General features: G+C 41.4%; 2 protein-coding genes across 3 annotated transcripts; one reads left to right on the top strand and one right to left on the bottom strand.

Moving 5' to 3' along the window:
• The first annotated feature begins 69 nt into the window (after positions 1–69).
• On the top strand, positions 70–8692 carry med17 (mediator complex subunit 17). Its single transcript, XM_079166164.1, has 13 exons — positions 70–157; positions 684–922; positions 1405–1568; positions 2484–2703; positions 2785–2921; positions 3143–3224; positions 3393–3545; positions 4071–4201; positions 4903–5087; positions 5571–5708; positions 6058–6175; positions 7105–7264; positions 7892–8692. The coding sequence occupies exons 2-13, from the start codon at positions 694–696 to the stop codon at positions 8098–8100; spliced, it is 1926 nt and encodes a 641-aa protein (XP_079022290.1). The 5' UTR covers positions 70–157; positions 684–693; the 3' UTR covers positions 8101–8692.
• Positions 7330–13532, bottom strand: vstm5 (V-set and transmembrane domain containing 5). Of its 2 annotated transcripts, XR_013767220.1 has the most exons (5): positions 13035–13532; positions 11579–11905; positions 9949–10092; positions 9069–9175; positions 7330–8121 (listed from the first exon to the last, which is right to left on the bottom strand). XR_013767220.1 is itself a non-coding variant. In XM_079166165.1 (4 exons), the coding sequence occupies exons 1-4, from the start codon at positions 13108–13110 to the stop codon at positions 9144–9146; spliced, it is 579 nt and encodes a 192-aa protein (XP_079022291.1). In that variant the 5' UTR covers positions 13111–13531; the 3' UTR covers positions 8840–9143. The 2 variants fall into 2 exon arrangements, 1 of the variants encoding a protein (XP_079022291.1); XM_079166165.1 differs by lacking the exon at positions 7330–8121 and having other exon boundaries at positions 8840–9175; positions 13035–13531.
• Between the last annotated feature and the right edge of the window lie 7101 nt (positions 13533–20633).

The following is a 20633-nucleotide window of genomic DNA, read 5'->3' as shown; positions in this document are numbered from 1 at the left end:
TACAGCTGCTAGACGCCTAAACCCGTTAGCATCACGCTAGGGGGCAGCAGAGTGCAGTTGTTTCTGTGTGGAGAGAGAAGAGACACACTTCGTGGAATACTTTCCACAACTCCAGTGAATAACCGTTTATACAAGGGGAGATTAGTGCATACTTGAGGTAAGATATAGATACACAAACAAATATGTTGTTGTCGTTTCTTTCAAGCTCCGGTTCTTCCATTCAACCTGTGAGATTAGCAAGGGGCTAACGCTAGCTAGTCTCGCTAGCTAGACGCAGACATACACAATTAAATGCAGCTAGTGAAGCCGGTATTAACAGTTATTTATGCAGTTATTTAGGAAAGAAAGCCAGAAAACAAGCCAGCAGTGGTGGAATACATGTGTATATCCTTTACTGAAGTAAAAGTGTCAATGCCACACTGTGGAAATACTCCACCACAAGTAAAATACCTGTATTCAAAACCTAAAAATATGCAACGTTATGTATGATGTTGCTGTTTTTCTAGTTTGGGTCTTTTCTTTACTTATTGTCAACATTTTGTCAAGTGGATTTGTGTGTGGTCTACTCTTATTCAAATTGTCTGTAAAATATGTCAACTGCAGACCACTGAGCTGAAGTGCTTTGTGCTCCACTGTGTCTCAGTTTGATGATTTAATCTCGCTGCTTGTCTTCCTCTTATCAGCCTTGTCATCATGTCTGGTGGTCCAGCGGTGAGGGTCAGCATCGAGTCTTCCAGTGAGAAGCAGGTGCAGGAAGTGGCCTTGGATGGAACAGAAACATACGTCCCCCCTCTGTCCATGTCCCAGAACTTGGCAAAGTTGGCACAAAGAATTGACTTCAGTCAGGGATCTGACTCCGAGGAGGATGGGATCGAGGGCGAACCCAGGGAGTGGACCAAGCAGGAGCCAGAGGAAGAGGAAGGTAACATGTGCTCAGGAGAGGAGGGAGTGTCTAGAGTCTGAGCCAAGTTATGTAAAGCTGACTGGCACCAGCTATGAATGATCCACCACTGATTCACTATTTAGATAAATGTATTTCAGATGAGAACAAACAAACTATTTATTCCCTGATGTTTTCAGCTGCATGGCCTCATCAAGGTGGTGCATTAACTTGGCAATTTAACTAATGAAAAAAAAGTAACAGCCAGAAAGTTAAGGACTTTCACATCATTATCAAGTCAAACCATCTTATAATAAAGAATTAACATAATAAAACACATTAAAGTAAAATAGCACATCTTTCTGAAACACCTTCCCTGTCTTCAATAAAGAATGCTCCAGTCCCCATGACCCTGCACCAGGTGGATGGATTAAAAATAAAATATACTTGTGTATATAATACGAGTCATATGGATTTTGTCCTCTCAGTTAGAATCAAATCTGATTTGCGGTTTTGTCACGCAGGCACGGTGAAGTTTCAGCCATCTCTTTGGCCCTGGGATTCAGTGCGTAACAACCTGCGCAGTGCCCTCACAGAGATGTGTGTGCTCCACGACGTGCTCAGCGTGGTGAAGGAGAAGAAGTACATGGCCTTAGACCCAGTGTCTCAGGATCCAACAGCTGGCAAGGTAAACTGCTGAAGAATAGCACTGTCGCTACTATCACTTAAAGGGGCAGTACGCCACAAAATCAAGAAGACTTATTTTTCCTCTTACCTGTAGTGCTGTTTATCAATCTGGATTGATTTGGTGCGAGTCGCAGAGTGTTGGAGGTATCGGCCGTAGAGATGTCTGCCTTCTCTCTAATATAATGGGACTATATGGCACTCAGCTTGAGGTGTTACATGCGGCATAAAAATACTGTCTACTATCTGGAAAACTCATCAGCAATGTCTCTTTCCAGAAATCATGACCAGGCTCCTCAAGATAATCCACAGACCTTGTTGTGAGCAGTTCATGTAGGAACTATTCTCCTTCTTCCGAACTACACCAGCCAATGAGTGAGCACGATCTTCTTGTCCACGAGTAGACGCACGCTTCCTTCTGCACGGTGATAGAGTTGGCGGGTTCGGTAGGAAGGAAATAGTTCCAACATGAAACTGCTCACAACAATTTGTGTGGATTATCTTGAGTAACGGGGTCATGATTTCTGGGAAGAGACATTTCTGTTGAGTTTTTCAAATGTGTTTTTTTGCAGATTGTGATGTAGTCCTATTTATGTTGGAGAGACGGCAGACATGTCTAACGCAGATATCGCCAAAACCAGGCAACTCGCACTAAAACAATCTAGATTGATAAATAGCACGACAGGTAAGAGGAAAAATGTGTCTTTTGGATTTTGGGGTGAACTGTCCCTTTAACCCCTAAAGTAGGATGAGTAGAGATCCTACAGATGATACACAAGTGTTATTGCAACACTGACGAAATGTTCAAGAACGCTGATGTTCTGATGTTTGTATTTCTCAAAGGGATCTGTGCACCGTCTCTTTTTTACGCGCATATTTACTTCCATTCACAATGCTTTATTTTCTTGCCCTCGAGCAGACCACCCAGGTGTTCCAGCTGATCAGTAAAAAGAAATCATTGGGCACAGCAGCTCAGCTCCTGCTGAAGGGAGCAGAGAAGCTCAGCAAGTCAGTAGCAGAGAACCAGGAGAACAGGAGGCAGAGAGACTTCAACTCGGAGCTGCTGCGACTCCGCTCCCAGTGGAAGCTCCGCAAAGTGGGAGACAAGATCCTGGGAGACCTGAGCTACCGGAGCGCAGGTGAGAAGGTCTCGAAAGCATTCTAATCTTATTCACTTTTAACTCCCAAGCTAAACATGTTTTGACCGTTTACCCGTGCAGGCTCCCTTTTTCCACACCATGGCACGTTTGAGGTGATCAAGAACACGGACATTGATCTGGACAAAAAGATCGCAGAGGACTACTGCCCCCTCAATGTCCAGATCCCCTGTGATTTGGAGGGATCTGCTTATATCAAGGTGAGAGGGAAACCACGAAGGCATGTTCCATCAATATACAGTCTTTCCTGTGAATAGGAAGAAAGGTATGTGTGTTTTGATGTAATACTTGTGATTTGTCCACTTCATGGTGATCAGCAGCTGGAGTTCATTAATTGCCCTTTTTTCACTCGCTTCTATATTTTTGTGTGAATTGCATGAGAGGAAAAGTTGTAATAGTAGAATACTGTTTATGTCTTCAGGTGTCCATCCAGAAACAAGCTCCAGACATCGGTGATCTGGGAACCGTCAGCTTGTTCAGGAGGCCGCCGAAAACCAAAGCTGGTAAGGTTCAATATTCACAGACATGACATTGCTCATCTTCCGATAGGCGTTGAACTTTTCTCTGCCTGTAGAAATGTAATTGTATGTCTTACCTGAAATGTCCCTGAAATTTCCTCTCTCCTCACATTTCATCTCTTCTCTGTCTTTTCTTCCTTTGTTTCTCTCCAGGTACCCAGCAGTGGCATGTGAAGCTGGAGGCGGCTCAGAACGTTCTGCTGTGTAAGGAGATCTTCGCCCAGCTGTCCAGGGAGGCTGTCCAGATTAAATCCCAGATCCCTCACATTGTTGTGAAGAATCAGATCATCTCACAGCCCTTCCCAGGTCAGAACGCTCATGACGGGTTTTAGTTGAATGTTTGTTGCATATTTAACATGAAAGTGCATCGCTATACGCCTGTGCTCCTATCTAATAGTTCTACATTAGTACACAATATTTTAAAAGTGGACAAATGACATGTGTATTTGTTGGAAATAGAAAAGTGATGGAACGAAAGATTATTCCAGAACAACAAGACTGCTTATTCGTCAGGTAACCCGATAAAGGTCAACGGACCGAAACATATATTGTCAACCTACAGCTGTTTACAAGCTTTTGCTCTTTAATGAAAATAATATACCCAAACACAAAGGAAGACGATAAAACAACTTATTGGAAGAGCTGTTTTTATCCTCGTAGTTCATCCACAGTTCAGTTGCTCCCCGGTACAGATATTATTCCTAATATATGCGTTTTAATCACTTTGGGGGAAAAAGACTTTATCATCTGGTCTCTGGAGTCGGCTTTGATTTATATTTCTATATGGAGACATAAAACAAATGTACTCACGCATTGTTTGTTTCCTTCCAGGTCTGCAGCTGTCCATCTCACTGTGCCACTCCACGGGGGAGAAGAAGAACAACCGGGCGTCTCCAGAGAAACCCAAACCAGACGACCACCTTTACGTACTGGAACACAATCTGCACCAGATGATGAGAGAGGTGAAACGCTGCGCGAAGTCACTCTGCATGTCGCCTGAAGCCGCCGCCTAGCACAGATGTTAGCTCATTGCAGATCTAGGAGAAGAACAGAGAGGCCAAAGATATGTTTTGAAACCGGGTCAACATTCTGTAGTTTGTCCAACACAGTGAGAGTAGTTTATTTTTCAACTGCAAAATGTTTTTGTAAAAAAACGATTATCTAAATAATCTAACCAAATTTTAGAGCACAGTTTACTTCAGTTCATCTTGCCTGGGAATAAGGGTGTAGTATTGATATCATGTTAATAACACACATATTATAATAGCGTGTAAATGATCCAGCGCCTCTTAAATCATTTTTATATATCTCTCTACATCCCCACACTCATATTTTGAGTTTAAATCATTTGCCATAAACGAGACGAAACTTACAAGGAAGTGTTAGTGTTATTATTATTATTTTATCGTCAAATGTTCTCGTTAGCGTGAATTCTTTTGGCCACGATAACCGTGTAGAGAAAATCTGATGTTGTGACAGCCCCACCTGGGAACCAGAAGAATCTGTGAGCTCATGTTTTAATGATTTATTTCTTTTATTTGGTTTGTCGTCGTCGGGCTCGAAGACATCCTGTAACACATTCTGACCATGATAAATACCCCCACCAACAAGTCTTTCCATTCACAATTGAATTGTATCAATTCATCCCTGGTTTCTGTTACAGTTCCACAAACAGCAGCTGAGCTCCGTAGTGATGCCGCATCCCGCCAGCGCCCCCTTCGGCCACAAACGCATGCGCCTAGCGGGGCCGATGGCCTACGACAAGGCCGAAATCTCCAGCCTGCAGCACAATGAGGGGCTTCTGGAGAAGATCATCAAACAGGCCAAACACATCTTCCTACGCAGCAGGTACCTTTAGCTGTGCCAGCTATGGTTTTTATTCGAGGACTGATATGATCACAAAACCGATCAGCGGCAGTCATGGCATTGTGTCACATACATTACAGTAACATTAGGAGCAGACACACTTTCAACTATGCAAGTACCAGTGGAAGTACTGTATGTAAATCCAGGCGGGGGTGTCACAACTATCATGCCACTGTTTGCAGTGGAATTGAATGAATGAATGAATGTTTTGCCAATGAGTCATATTTGCTCAGTTGCAGTGAGCTCCATCCACATGATATGAAACTTCCAAACATGACCCTCAGTCTTCACAATGCCACGTTTGGCCAGAAGGCGGCACACTTTGTCTTCGCTCCTCATAGTTTGATCTCCAGAAAATAAAGTTATTTGCCCAAAAAAAACCCAGTAATTTACAATATTTGAACTATTTTGTTAAGGCGGTGTTGAGGATGTAATGTCTACTTGCTTCATGATTGCGATCACCAGGACGGCGCGGACCATCGACAGCCTGGCCAGCCGCATAGAGGACCCCCAGATCCAGGCTCACTGGTCCAATATCAACGACGTGTTCGAGTCCAGCGTCAAGGTGCTCATCACCTCTCAGGGCTACGAGCAGATCTGCAAGTAAGTGGAGGAGGCGAGGGCAGTATAAAGGGACAACCAGAGCAGGAAGTGGGACACAATGTGAGAAATACAGGGGTGAACCTGCTAATGTATTTCTGAGCCGTTGTGGACGTCTGCAGGCCCTTTAGCAACGTTTCAAATGCTGTAAATTGAAAGCTATGGATTGTAATCTGAGGCAAATAATTTTTTCAGCATGCTTTTAGTTTTGCTGCCATTATGAAACTAGAAATAGCACTAAGAGTCTTACATAGACGTGAAATTCAGACAACAAAATAGTATGATATTCTGGATTTTTTTGTTAGTCCTTCATTCTGGCGCATTTTTGGCTTGACATGTTTTGCGCCTTCAGGTCCATCCAGCTGCAGCTGAACATCGGCGTTGAGCAGATCAGGGTGGTGCACAGAGATGGACGCGTCGTCACGCTGTCACACCAGGAACAGGAACTGCAGGACTTTCTCCTCTCACAGGTATCAGTTCCCGTACAGCAAACTTTCCACACTGGTGGAGGCTGGCTGTATCTGTATTCACTGGAAGGTGTGTGTGTGTGTGTGTGTGTGTGTGTGTGTGTGTGTGTGTGTGTGTGTGTGTGTGTGTGTGTGTGTGTGTGTGTGTGTGTGTGTGTGTGTGTGTGTGTGTGTGTGTGTGTGTGTGTGTGTGTGTGTGTGTGTGTGTGGACCTGTTGCGTATTGGGCCTAAAACAGTGAGGCACAATTGATTTGGTTGTTAAATGTTGCCCAGTACTGGTTATAAATAGTGGTGGAATGTAACCAGTGCTGTACTTAAATACACATTCAAGGTACTTGTACTTAACTTGAGTATTTCCATTTGAAGCTACTTATACTCTTACTCCACTACATCTCAGAGGTAAATAATTTATTTTCAGATGACAGTTTTTCATCCCCGTCCTGTCCAGTGAAAACCACGTATCTCCTGATGTGTAAATGTTTGTGTTATACTGAAGGATGAAGTGTTCCTTAATGAGAACTCTTTAAAAAGCCTCTTGGATCAGCTGGAAAATGCATCGTCACAAAGCTGAAAACAGGACTGTTTATCTTTGTTAGAGATACGAGGTTCTCACAGGACAGACGCTAGAAACATATGATGATCTTATAGAATATGATGCATTGATGTAGATTAAACTAACAGTGGATAGAGGAGTTAAAACACATGCAGTAAAATGCAACATACACATGAATGCAGCAGTAATATTAATCCAGAAACATCATATATATAATAGTAAAACACTGACGGGGAACATTTTACTGTACAATATATTCTTTTACTCGTCATACTTCAAAGTACATTTAGCTGATAATACTTGCATAGTTTTATTTCGAGGTTTTGAATGCAGTATTTATTACAGTATTTTCCCACAATGGTATTTCTACGTTCATAGATGTCGCAGCATCAGGTGCACGCTGTCCAGCAGCTGGCCAAAGTGATGGGCTGGCATGTCCTGAGCTTCAGTAACCATGTGGGCCTGGGCCCAGTGGAGAGCATTGGGAATGCCTCCGCCGTCACCGTCGCCTCTCCCAATGGAGAGTACGCCATCTCAGGTGAGACGAGTGTCGCAAACATCCAAATAGGAAGTTCTCCTCTAGCTTAAGAAAGTCCTGCAGAGAATCCATCTTGAAAGGTGTTAAAAATCAGCTACTTTTGAAGCTTTATTGTGGCTATTATGGTGTATTTTCTTTTACAAACAACAGGGATTTCCTTCTAGACTCAACAGAGTGCACTGACATTCAACAGTCACGGGGAGAAACGCATGAGAATTGGAAGTGATGCAATTTTCGCCACCACCGTTAGCCCTAGTTGACCAAAATGCATCGCAGCAGAGATGAGAACTGTTGCTTTTTCAGGCCCAACTTTCCCCTTTTTTTTTTCAAAAACAAGGGTAGCAACTCATGCATTGCAACACCCAGTCTCAGCTATGACATCACTCGATCAAAAAGAGGTCCATACAAGTTGAGGGATTATTAAGAAAGCGAACACTTCCCCACAAATACAACTCCTGGAATGCATTACATCAACATTATGAATTAACGTAGCCTTGAGATAATATCCTACTGCGGTAATACAGAATATCCTCATGGACTCAATGTACCAAGACGACTAAGTATGGATGTGTTAACATAAGCGGATCACCGATGTATCGCCTGTGTGTATCCATTCTGTCTGTTCAGTGCGTAACGGCCCAGAGAGCGGGTGCAAAGTCCTGGTCCAGTTCCCTCGCAGCCAGACCAAAGAGCTGCCGAAGAGCGACGTCATCCAGGACGCCAAGTGGAGCCACCTCAGGGGGCCGAGCAAAGAGGTCCACTGGAGCAAGATGGAGGGACGAAACTTTGTCTACAAGATGGAGCTCCTCATGGCCGCGCTGACTCCCTGTCCTTAGATCCGGCCAGTCCGCGGACTCCTTTCCCCACACACACACACACACAGCCATGGTTTGTATTCAGCGGAGCGGCAAACTGGATAACCAAACACAGAGCATCTAGAGAGATATTTGGACAGAGTTTTGCAGCCATGACAAAGGCCTCTTTGTCAAATGTGACATTTCCATCCCTTACACCTTTTTCCATACAATTCATGGACTTTTTGAATACTGCCATAATCCCCTCTCCACCTCCACCTGTGTGTCTGTTGTCTGCTCTGTTTTTGATAATGCGATGTTGTAGAGTGTGTCCAACTAATTAGATACAAAATAAAACGTTAAGTCTGTATGTATTTACTGTATGCCGATTTGTCATATCATCATAACATTAAGGATTTGAATTAGAGGTTTTCTAAGGACTTCCAGGTATTTTTATTGTGAGGAATGTGTTTCTGTAGTCTTGCTTTATTTTTTTATCAAATGTCTTATTTAAACATCAGCATTTTGGAGAAACGTGACTTTCCTCATAGTCTGAAGAAAGAACCATTTGAGGTTTTAGCTCAACTTTCTTAAAATGAGTAACGGTCGTCTTTGTGTTTATTCTTTCACCCTGAAAGCCCAAAAAGTAGTCGTATGATTCTCCATCTTTTATCGCTGCATCAGACATCTGATACAGGCCACCTACTGTAAAATGCCAGATTCAAGTTTGGATGATTGTAGTGAAGAGGCCATATGCTTAAAAACAAAATCACACAATTCCTTTGCTTTGACAATAAATACAGTATGTATTGTTTTCCAGTGTCATGATGAGGGATATATTTACATTCAATCCAGTGTCCTCTGCAGTGCGCAGTAAAAGCATGCGTGTTCAATACAAATGTAAACATCTTGGGTACACGCTTTCATAAGTGGCATACCATCTTCCTGTCTGTCAGTAACTTGGGCAGCTAAAAAAAAAGGAAATAAGACATGTAGCCTCACATACACACCTAACTTAAAAAAAAAATGGATGAACAGTCTCCGGTTTGTTTTCCTGTCCGGTCCAAAGCTCAGCGAGGCGTCCATCAAAGACGCTGCAGCTCTGTCGCGTCGGTTTCTGCATGAAAGGAGGATTTAACTTAACACAACACGCTGATGTAACAAAGCTATAATAGAACTGTGAGACCTTTGTACTCAGACACACCCATACTTTGAGATGCAATTTATAACCACAACCCACATTCACGCCCGTCAAGCCACGTCTGTGCATTTCACACAACGATGCAGCAGTGAGAAAGTAAACTCCAGGGCAAACAAACCTCTCGTATGTACAAGTTTATATGATTTAAAACCAAGATCCAGCATAGAATGTCCTCATTTAAAAAAGCATTTTGCTACTGTCTAGAAAAGTAGCAGTACTTGCCACCATATACTTTCCTACCTTTTTTATTTACCCAAGCTGCTGTAATAAGTTAGTCGAGTAGTGAGGGGACGTTTACTTGTGAGCGTTTGATCTTAATGGGAAAGTCTCGCGATACCAGACAATCGGAGGTGCTTCTATTCATGGGGAGACAAATCTATAGGGTAACATTTTGAACTTCTAGATATGACCATGAAACTTCCCCAGTTTATTACTTACATTAAGACAATCATTTTTTGAAATTGTATGTTTAAATATGTGAAACAACTAAATGTGTATTTTGCATGTTTTCTTTACACCAGTCAAAGAGTAAATGTTAACGGAAGCAAAATAGCTCAAAACATCAAAATGAAAAGTGTTTTTTTGCCTTAAGTTTCTGGCCCTATGTGCAAACATAGTGTCTCGTACAAACTGGTCGGTCACAAACGGCCATGCACTTTACAGGCTGATTGTTTTCATCCTGGTCTTACCTGGCATCTGTTTCCTGCGTCTCCATGCCACTATCTTCCTGTAGGCCTTGTCCAGCAGCCACATGGCCAGCATGAGAAGGCCGGCCAAACAGGCCAGTGCCAAGGCAGAGACGGACAGGTACTGAAGATCTTCATACAGCACCTCTGGAGGACAGGGACACAGGAGTCACTTTTTGTGACAAAAAAAAAAGCGTGTGCACAACACTACTTTCCAGAGATGCAAACACAAAACACACGTTTGGGAATCCAGTTTGTGCGAGGAGAGAGGAGGCACAGGAGACTGTGTTTGATGTCAAAAGAAATAAAAGCATCCTGATTCTTATGTCATGCTCACCAATAACAAAACCTTACAGTCAGTACACATATAGCTATTTCCATGTGTCATCCTTTTAACACTGTGAACTAAAATCCTGCTCAGGTTGTTTACTAATGATTAACTTGCTTGAGCTGAAGATCTCAAAGGCACATATAATATTCAAAATGTGACTCTGGACTTTAACTACCGCCACAGATACCGGAGTATCATCATGAATGTGTCCTCCGCTCACTCCCCTTTCCAAGACTGCGGTAAACGTGAGCGGACTGAGGGCAAAGCCGAGGTAACGCCGTTCGCCTCTCTCAGAGGCCGCCCTCACCGTAGTAACACTACTTTTAGGAGCAACTGAAACTACGGCGGCCTTCGTGTTACGTAAAAAACGCAAAAGGAAACTCTTGAGAGCAGGGGTGTCAAACTCATTTTCACTCTGGGCCACATCAGCATCATGGTCGCCCTCAAAGGGCCGGTTGTAAATGTAAGACTGTGTAATGTAACTACTCCTAACATATTGGTAAATAACTCTCTGCATGTGATTATTGTTTATTCAAGTGTTAAAATATTGTACATGCAGTTGTATAAATTTAATTTTATAATTTATAATTTAGGGTTAAGAAACCCACATTACTCTATCAAACTTTTAAAGAAAATAGCAAATGTCAAACGAGTTATTAATAACTTTGTTCAAAGCTTAAAATCCTTTCAAGGGTGCGTTTGCACAATCCCACGTGAAGTATTTCATGTGTTGTAAAGCCACGTTTAAAGTAGTCTTCAATGTAGGCTACTCACAATACATTTCCATGTCAAATGTAGGGTAACCAGCCAAAGAGCTTTTTCTGTGACTAAGTATCTCATCATTTTGACTTTCTATCTCATAATTTCGACTATGGGGATATTTGTATTATCAAGTCTAACTTTAAATGTATTTTTTATTTTTTTTAAACTTTTAATTTATTTTTTGCTGGTGGATTCGCGGGCCACATAAAATGAGCCAGTGTTTGGTTTGTCCGTTCTGGGCTTCTGTAGAAACACGGCTTGTCCAGCTTGACAGGACTTCCTGAAGCACTCTATTTAGATATGAAGGGCTTATTCTAAGCTGAAGAAAACATTACAATGTTTAGTTTCAGGTAATTATACACGTATGACAAAATAATAGGGAATATTATATTCCACTGTTGCCAAAAGCTACATGCTGGCTCTTTAAACCTGTGACTCTAGGCTGCGAAAGAAAATGCAGTCAAATTAGTTTTTTTCAAACGTTGCACTCTTATCTATTTGCTTAAAGAATGACATTCGCAGAAGCCCAGACCCACTCACCGTTCACTTTCAGGACAAAGCCTGTATCCTTGCTGCTTCCAGCGCTTTCCGTGACGGTGATCACGTAGTATCCGGCATCCTGCAGCCGCAAGTCCGACAGGCCCATCGAGCCATTGTCGAAGGGCTGCACTCTGCTCACGTAATCCACCGTTATGTTGGTGTACACCCTCGGCTGCCAAGTCCCAATGGTGCGGCTCACCGCTCCCGACATAAAGGTCCATTGTATGGTGGGTACCTCACTGCAGGTAACGTCCACTGAGAAAAACACATCGTCCTGCACCGACCTGGTCAGGCTCCTCTGGGGAGAGTGGATGGAGATGGCTCCGGCTTCCAAAGTGCGAAGAAGAAAAACAGATAAATACATATCAAGATATGATAGATGGATAGATGATTGTTATCGGTCACACCTTTACCTTTCCTGGCCAACGCAGTGGCTCATTTGCATTAAACCCAGAAATGTGCTGCTATGTGAGTTTCATTTTCAAATTGTATGCCTGGAATGAAGGAATAAAACTGGTCAAACAAGCTGAGGCTCACCAATTTGAATTTGAGTTGGCCTCCTGTCTGTTCTGGCCGCCCCTCATCAAATATTTCCACAGGAGTTTTCGGGGGAGGGGGGTCTGGTTGTGCTTGTGGTGTGTTTGCTTAAGGTAAAGAATTCCACCTGACAATACCAAAGCTTTTTTTTTCAGACATATAATTCTTACCAGGGTTCTGTGTGGGAAAATCTATATTTAAATCTAATTTTAAGAACGGTTTTTTTCCCCTTTCATTTTTTTAAAGCAAAAGATGCTTCTTCGTGGTTATTCTGAGCAGCTGGACTTCCATTTGCAAGGACATGAGTTACTGCTCTTTTGCACTATTGCTTCTTATTTTCTTTGGGATTCAGATTTCTTTTGGTGTACTTGGTACTCGGGTGCGAACCAGGACAATCTGGTGTTTACATGTGCACAGTCATGTGTACATGACTTGTGCTTTGCTCATCTACTTACCCCTGGTAGGGCGAAGAGAGTGAGAAAATATTATAAGTTCCATCTCCAGTTTGCACTCCTGCCAGGTTCTCAATTTAAAAATCCTTTTGAAAGGGCTGGACCCTCACCCTATTTTCAATTCAATTTATTTTTTATAGCCCAAAATCACAACTTTGCTTCAGAGGGGTTTACAGTCTGTACACATACGACATCCTTTGTCCCGGGACCCTCACATCGGTACAGGAAAAACTCCTCCAAAAACAACTTTTACCAGGAAGGAAAAAAAAGGAAGAAACCGTAGGGAGAGCAACAGAGTAGCGATCCCTCTCCCAGGACAGAAGTGCAGTAGATGTCATGTGTACAGAATTGACTATTTAGCTCTAAACAAATATAGGATTGGCATATAGGCATGCTCGCTAAACAATAATCCAATACATGAGCTCTATGGAGAAGTCCAAATTATGTACATGTGTTGGAATGCTTACCTAGGTAACACATATATAATGTGATGCTGAGAAACACAGCAACATCTTGTACATCCCAGAGCCTGAAATGCCACATTGGAATCCCAGACCCATTGATCGAACTGCAGTAGAAGAATCTCCTCTGGGTTATTTCACATTCTGAAGTGTTCTTGTCTCTGTCTTTGTCCTTCCAAAAAAGCTTTTCCTCGTTCCCACGGGTTTCCTCTTCCACTGTCCTTTGTACAGGTCTTTCTGTGTGTGCCTTTCCCCGCTTATTTTTGTGAGAAATGAAGAGTTCCCGTCACAGAAGCGTTAGAGTTCCCCTCCTCTCTCAGGACTGTGCTTTCTCGTCATACCTTTGCAAGTCAGTGCCAGCCAGCCCACACCTAACAGACAGGTTCAGCCAGAGATTACTGAGCAAACATGTACTCTGCGTACTGTGATCTCACACACACCCACACACTTACAGATACTCTGGCAGACACACACATATCCTTCTCAATTTACTTACTACCTACCACCACCGCCCAAAGAAAAAAAACTCACCTGTATACGCAGACACACTAGCCTATTGCAAAATGAAACTGGGAAAGGTTGAGTCACCTGGTATTCATGTTGTGACACACCTGGTAAAACATGTCAAACAGGAAGTGCGAGTTCACACGAATGCATCAAGGAACATAAACAACAGACAATTCAATTTGGGAGGTGCTTGATTATGTGCTATATGTGTGTTATGACATTTTCATTACTGACTTATTTTTTTAATAACTTTGATCATCCTGGATGGGATCAGAGAAACTCATTTTTTGAAAATTATTTTAAATAATTTCAGACTGTCATAAGTGTCATTGTGTTTCCCATAATTTGTTATTCCCATTAAAAAAATGCACAACCCTGGGCTACATTTGTGGGGACTCAAACTAGGACCTGTTGATATGAAAGAAGACTTCCATCATCATCACTAAACTCGAAAATATGTCACTCTGTCCAGATCTCTTGTCACACAGTGCTGTCTGGTCTGAATTAGGTATGCTGGGTATACAAATGTAGACTTTCCTGACTATTTTTTTTCATGTATTATCGTGTCTGTATTTTTGTTATTTTTCACAACATTTGCTATATTAATAAAATATTTTATAGGATTCCGTAATAACAAAACATCATATGCCAAATGTTGAACGTGGTTGAAAATAAAGGTTTGTTAAAAAAAAGTACTGTTCATTACTTAAATGGTTTAAAAGAATGCAAACTGCCTTCAAACTATCTTTTTGTTCGCCAATATAATATCACAATGTCGAGGTAGCTAACGTTAGCTAACACTAAATGTTTGGGCTAAAGATGACGTCATTTTGCACACGGTCAAGCGCACCTCACACACCGCTGCTGTTTGCCTCGGGAATAACTCAACAATTAGCATTTGTCGAAGACAACCTTCAGTAAGTTCATTTTGACTAAATAACTCGATTTCTTTTAGAATTAATAGTGCGTGCACTGTTCCGATAACTATTATAAGGAAGCCAAATTGTTATCGGCTATTTCGGGTGTTTCACTGCAGCAACAATGTTTTATTAATGCTAGCTAACTGTTAGCTATGTAATGCTAGCTCCTAGCTGTCATGTATTTATGCTACATTTTAACTGCATAGTAAAAACTGAGTCGTGTCAATACTTTGTTTTCGTTAGGGTGGCATGCTGGCTTTAGCTCCACATTAGTAATAACATAACCATTACAGCCGATTAACTTCACCTAAATGAACGAATCATGACAATTAAGTTACAAACAGTTAACGTTACTTAATGATACGTCCATGTTTGTCACTATCACAGTATTATAACACGCGTTAATTCAGCGTATTATACTAACAGACCAGTGCAGTTGACAGCGTTGTATTTGTTTCTAGGTTGTGGGACACATTATAATTATTACTCCACGCTTATTCTGCTATTACAGGGTATTAAACTTCAGTCAGGTCTGTAAATGTTATGATGACCTCACTATGAAGCTAAAAGTACACATTAGAGCCGCTAGCGTCCTCTATTATGACCTCACTGTTTATATTCTACTCTGTGAGTTACGTTAACGATGATCGATTGCATTGCTGTGTTTTCATCACTAACTGTGTGTGAGGCTGAAGAGGTGAAATGTGCTGTTAGCTCTCCTCCACTAGAGACACAGCTGTGTTTGTTGTAAAGAAGTGTTTTGAAGCGTAAAAACATAACTTTTATCAACGGAACAAGTTCGTTACACGCTATTTAATAAAGAATATACTTGTAGAAACATAATATTTATTCCAGCGTGTCTGCAAATCGAAAATTATATTTATGGGTTTGCTACTCCCTGATTGGACTACAGCGTACCACGTGTCCGGAAAGAAACAAGAAGACGCATTTGCGAACACAAGTTAAATGTAAACATCTCAAACTAAACAGCACCAGTGGGACATTATTACTATTGTACATTGTTATTGTTTCATATGTGATTCTAACGTTGTAGTTCAGTTCTCGACCCGTCAGTGAGGTTGACTGTGCGGATAATCAGTTCCTCACCTCCGACTCTGTAACGGTATCGCTTCTCGGCCTTTTGGCTAAGATCAAGTGTAGTATCTGTTCTTATCAGTTTAATATCTGATACGTCCCCTACCCGGGGACCATATATTAAATTGATTTTTGGAATAGGGAGATGGAATAGGGGCTTGCTCCGTCCACTCCACGCATCGACCTGGTATTGCAGAACCTCCAGGAACGGTGCACCCCCTAATGTTGTTCAAAAGAAATAATATGGAGATAAGTCAACAAGATGGTTTAACAACGAAAGTGACAGTAATACAGTTTATTGAATATGTGTGCTATAGCTATGACGCTACATGTATGTGTCCGTTAAAGACATTTAATTGGTGAGTGAGACAAGAAGATTGTTATTGAAATGGCTGAATTCACAGCTATGTGAGAAAGAATTTAGAAACATTAATTCATTCAACATTAATCTCTAGTGTGGTCTCACAGAAACGCTGTGTATATATATATATATTCTTTATCTCAGTATCTGAACCATTATTATCATTCTTAATATTTTGCTGTTAGCCATACACAGGGAAACCTAGTGTATCTACAACCAGTTGTCAGTTCATTAAGTTGGCCTAGCTAAACCTAATGTTGTAATAAATCCTTCCTTCATGAAGGTAATCATGATTTTTTTGTTGTACAACATTGTTTATATTTGTTAAAAGACAAGTGTTGTTCACACTCCAGACCAGTAGATGTCAGTAGTGCACCAGCAGTAAACAAAGAAACAGGAAGTGGTTGGAATGTGAGGGAACCTACAGTCAATGGAGAAAACATTTGTGTGATTTTATTCTTTATTCTGAATTTCAAATGTGGATCAAACAACCTTTGATATCAGTTGTATTTAGCTTCGTCTTGTCTAAGCCACCCGGAGCGTCTTTGATCACAGTTAAGAATGAATCAGTGGCGCCCTCGTGTGGACAGTCTGTGTATTGTGAATGTGTAATGGCGCATCAAGTGGTCAATCTGCAGCGGAGGAATCAAAGAAGGTAGAATGGATATTGGCTCCCCCAAGTTGTCAAACTGTGGTATCAGCAGCAGAATGTTATTATTAAAGAAATCAGTTTATAGATTATAATGTGTTATTCCTCACCGGATTCTCAATGTGTTGGTAAATCATGTACCACTATTTACTCCAAGCACATGTTAGTTTGTGCATCACAATGACTTCTTTCAGGATTATTTTCATACATGCACCACAATACATAAGATCTGGAAACAGAAATCTGCACATTGGTGCAGCAGCTGCTAGACGTGTCCCTTCATACCTGAAGATCTTTAAGACTTTCTTTGTGTTTACAGGAGAGAGCGTCAACAGACTCCCCACCACCGGAAAATATGCACACAAGATTCCCACATGTGTGGAATATGAAGGAGTCACAGGAGGAGTCTAGAACACGCCTCACCTACTTTCAAAGTAGATGTTGCAGACACTGTTGTCATCAGATTGTAATTAGCTATTTATTGTGATACCTGTTTAAGTTATAATAGAATGACGCTATAAATAGAGAATCTCAAGTATATTTGTGTCAGCAAATGCTACATAATTCATGTCATTTATTCAGGTTACTGTACTTTTCAATGAAATACGTCTTATTTCAAATCAAAATTATTCATGTGAGAGAATGATGTTTGTTTACATTTGTCACTTCTGTCTTTTCAAATTCCCCTATGACACCTTTGAGGCTAATTAGAAGTAGTTTTATATTTTCTGAGGCTGTTTAATGTTTCTATTGTAAAATGATCTGATGTCATTGTAATAGAGGCATATGCACTGACATGCAAGTAATCTGGAACTCTATATATCCATGTCCCTATTGTTGATGAAAACAAACACACCCCTGTTGTTGCATTCAATAATTGATATTCCACAACACGATGTTACTGTAACACTTAGAACTTTATTGAATACAGTGCATGAAATGTAGAACAATCAGAAAAAACAGTACATGTCGTAAAAAAGAAGACTACAATATGTGCATGAAGATCTAAACTATAAAACCTTCACCTTGAGGTGAGCAAATGAAACTGTGTTTAGGGTACTGGCTGTGGTGGACTGTAACTAAGTACATTTGATTGAGTACTGTACTTAAGCACATATTATTTTATTATTTTTGTTACAAGTATACAGACAGCACTTGGAATCACCTGGAATCATGTGTGGCAGTCATGTATGGAGTCCCTCCAGGCTGTTGCTTCCACGCAGGCATTTGTAATCGGGCACATCCACAGTGTTGATGGTTGTGGTACGTGCCACCCTATACATGTTCATGTCTGGTGGATCCTGAATGCACTCCAGGTGTCGCTGCTGGCCTGCCCACACCTCTGGAGATACACATGCATAAAGTATGTTGTGTTCACTTTGTATGCTAGACTATCTGTATTAATGTTGTAATAACTATTTTCTATGAGGTCTTTTATAACGGGTGTTTTGAAGAGGCTCACTCCACTCTCGTCCAGCCCAGCGGGACCTTTCAGCTCGTCAATGGTCAGCTGGATGAGTCCAAATGTCTCCTGAGCCCCGAGCGTGACCCTCCTCACGTGGTGTTTGAGCTGCTCCCTGGATATGTAGCAGCAGACAACATCCTCGTATGAGACCGACTTCAGAGTTGCCGGGTCCTTGGCTCTGACGGCTTTGATGAGCAGCTCCAGGTCTGAGCGGTTGTAGGCCAGCACTGCACCAGCTACAGCAGACTTAGAACACAGTGTACTTACAGTGAGACTCCAAGATGTCCAGACGCACAACCATCACATTGTCCACCCAAGGCTGGAACAAAGTCTCCACTGCTGTTGGGCCCTGAGCCCGGCAACACCCACGGTCCACATAGAGGATCTTGGGGATGGGTTGATCGGCCAGCCGGAACCTCTCCATGACTCCACGGCACATCGGTTCCAGCTTCACCAGACAGGTCAGCACAAATTTAACTATTTGTGAGTGTTCGTTCCCGATGATGGTGAACCACTCAGCTGAGCCTCGACCTTCCCCAAAGGTGAGGTAGTCCTCCACCCACTGGTTCTCCACCTTTCTCTTTCTCTGTGGGTTTGTTACCTCTGATCTGTGTTTGTCGAGCATGCTGGAATCTTACACATCAACTTTGTACTTATATCATTAATATCACTGCACTTGAGATATCGAGTAAAGAAACTTTGCAAAGATGAATAATAAACACTGATGAAAGTTTTTGTGCAAACAGATATTCAGGCCCATAAACATTGTATTTAAACTGCATAGCCTACAATGGTATTGCTATAATAATGATAATATAACATGCTTACTGCTTCATGTAGCCCACATCGTTCACTACAAACCAGTGGAATGGAGCATTTTCATATTGGCCAAATGGAACCACCAGCTTTCCCAGACACAACTGATGTGATGGTTCAGGGACACTCTCTGCTTGAAGGAGCTTCTCTGCGTGGGCCAGAGAAGAGGTCTGGTCCAGCAGCTCCTGTGGAGGTTTGGGGAAGACCGTTCTCTTGTTCGTGTAGTCACCGGCCTCTTTGGTCAATCTCACTACGGCCTGCTGACGATTCCCAGGGGCATCTGGGTTAATGATGCAGATCATGAGGGTCACACATACACTTGTAGAGTAACACCACAACAACAAAATGTTATTAAATTAGATATTGTTCTTTTATAATAATACATTACTAATGTAACAATGAATGTACAACAGGCCATTGATATCCTTTTAGCACCCAAGGAGGAAGAGGAAGAGGAAGAAGAGGAGTAAGTGCAGAGCAGGAGGACAACTGCTAAACCCTGATTACAGATTAGATTAGAGATCTCTGAGGCAGAGTTCTTATAACGTTAACTCATATCTCATATCTCATAACTCCTGAGCCTACAACACTGACTGATTCCTCTGATATTTTATCAACTGTTCAGCTTCCCTTTGGATAAGTTTCATGTTTTTACTCATGGCAAAACTCAAGATCACATGTCATCGCGCCAGTAAGACATCAGAAATATGGATCTTCTATTATTCCATATTCCGTATACCCGTCATAACCACAGCCTGGGAAGCAGCGCTGCCTTACAGATAACAACGGAGACAAAAAACACGCAGACAGAAGTCATTGTAGTTCTTAAATTCTCTGGTCTTTGATAATATAGATGGATAATATATACCCGTTAAAGTGATTTTTCCAAATGACCAAAAGACAATTGGGCAGTATAAACAGTGATTGTTATAAATAATTCTAAAAAATAAAATATTTCAGTTTTACCAGAAATACTGTAAAGTAACTGTTGTAGGTAGATTCACAACTCTAAATTCATATATCTTTAGCGTTATACTATATATTCATATATTTACGACTTGTGATTGGTGGTCAGTAGTCGGTTCCTCAGATCCAATTAGCAGTCCGTAGTCAAACTGACCAATCATAACACGTGACTCAATAATGTATAGCTCATAGTGATATTCATACACACAATACACACATTTGGTTAAACTAACATTAAATACCACTCAATATAAAATCTGAATGTGAACAGATTAGCTGGATTAAACCTGTTCTTGTTCACAAGCTGGTCCTGATCATTTTCTCTAAAACACTCACAAACAAATATTCTGTTATCAACGTGTTATTTGCACATTGTTTGAAAATAGTACAGTTGTTGGAATATTGTTTAAATATCTTATTGTGAGGTAGCTAACGTTAGCTAGCACTAAATGTTTGGGCTAAAGATGACGTCATTTTGCACGGTCAAGCGCACCTCACACACCGCTGCTGTTTGCCTCAGGAATAACTCGACAATTAGCATTTGTTGAAGACAACCTTCAGTGAGTTCATTTTGACTAAGTAACTCGACATTTATTATAGAATTAATAGCGCGTGCACTGTTCCCATAACTATTATAAGGAAGACAAACAGTTGTCGGCTATTTAGGGTGTTTCACCGCAGCATGTATTTTGACAAAGCTAGCTAGCTGTTAGCTAAGTAATGATAGCTCCTAGCTATCATGTACAAATTAAGTATGTTTTGTCTTCATGCTACATTATTAACTCTACATTGTAATAATTAAGTCGTGTCAATACTTCATCGTCAG

This window comes from Pholis gunnellus, assembly GCF_910591455.1.
Source record: "Pholis gunnellus genome assembly, chromosome: 9".
NCBI classification, from domain to species: domain Eukaryota; kingdom Metazoa; phylum Chordata; class Actinopteri; order Perciformes; family Pholidae; genus Pholis; species Pholis gunnellus.
Note: the sequence above shows the minus strand (reverse complement) of the source record. Positions and strands in the feature narration are given on the sequence as shown.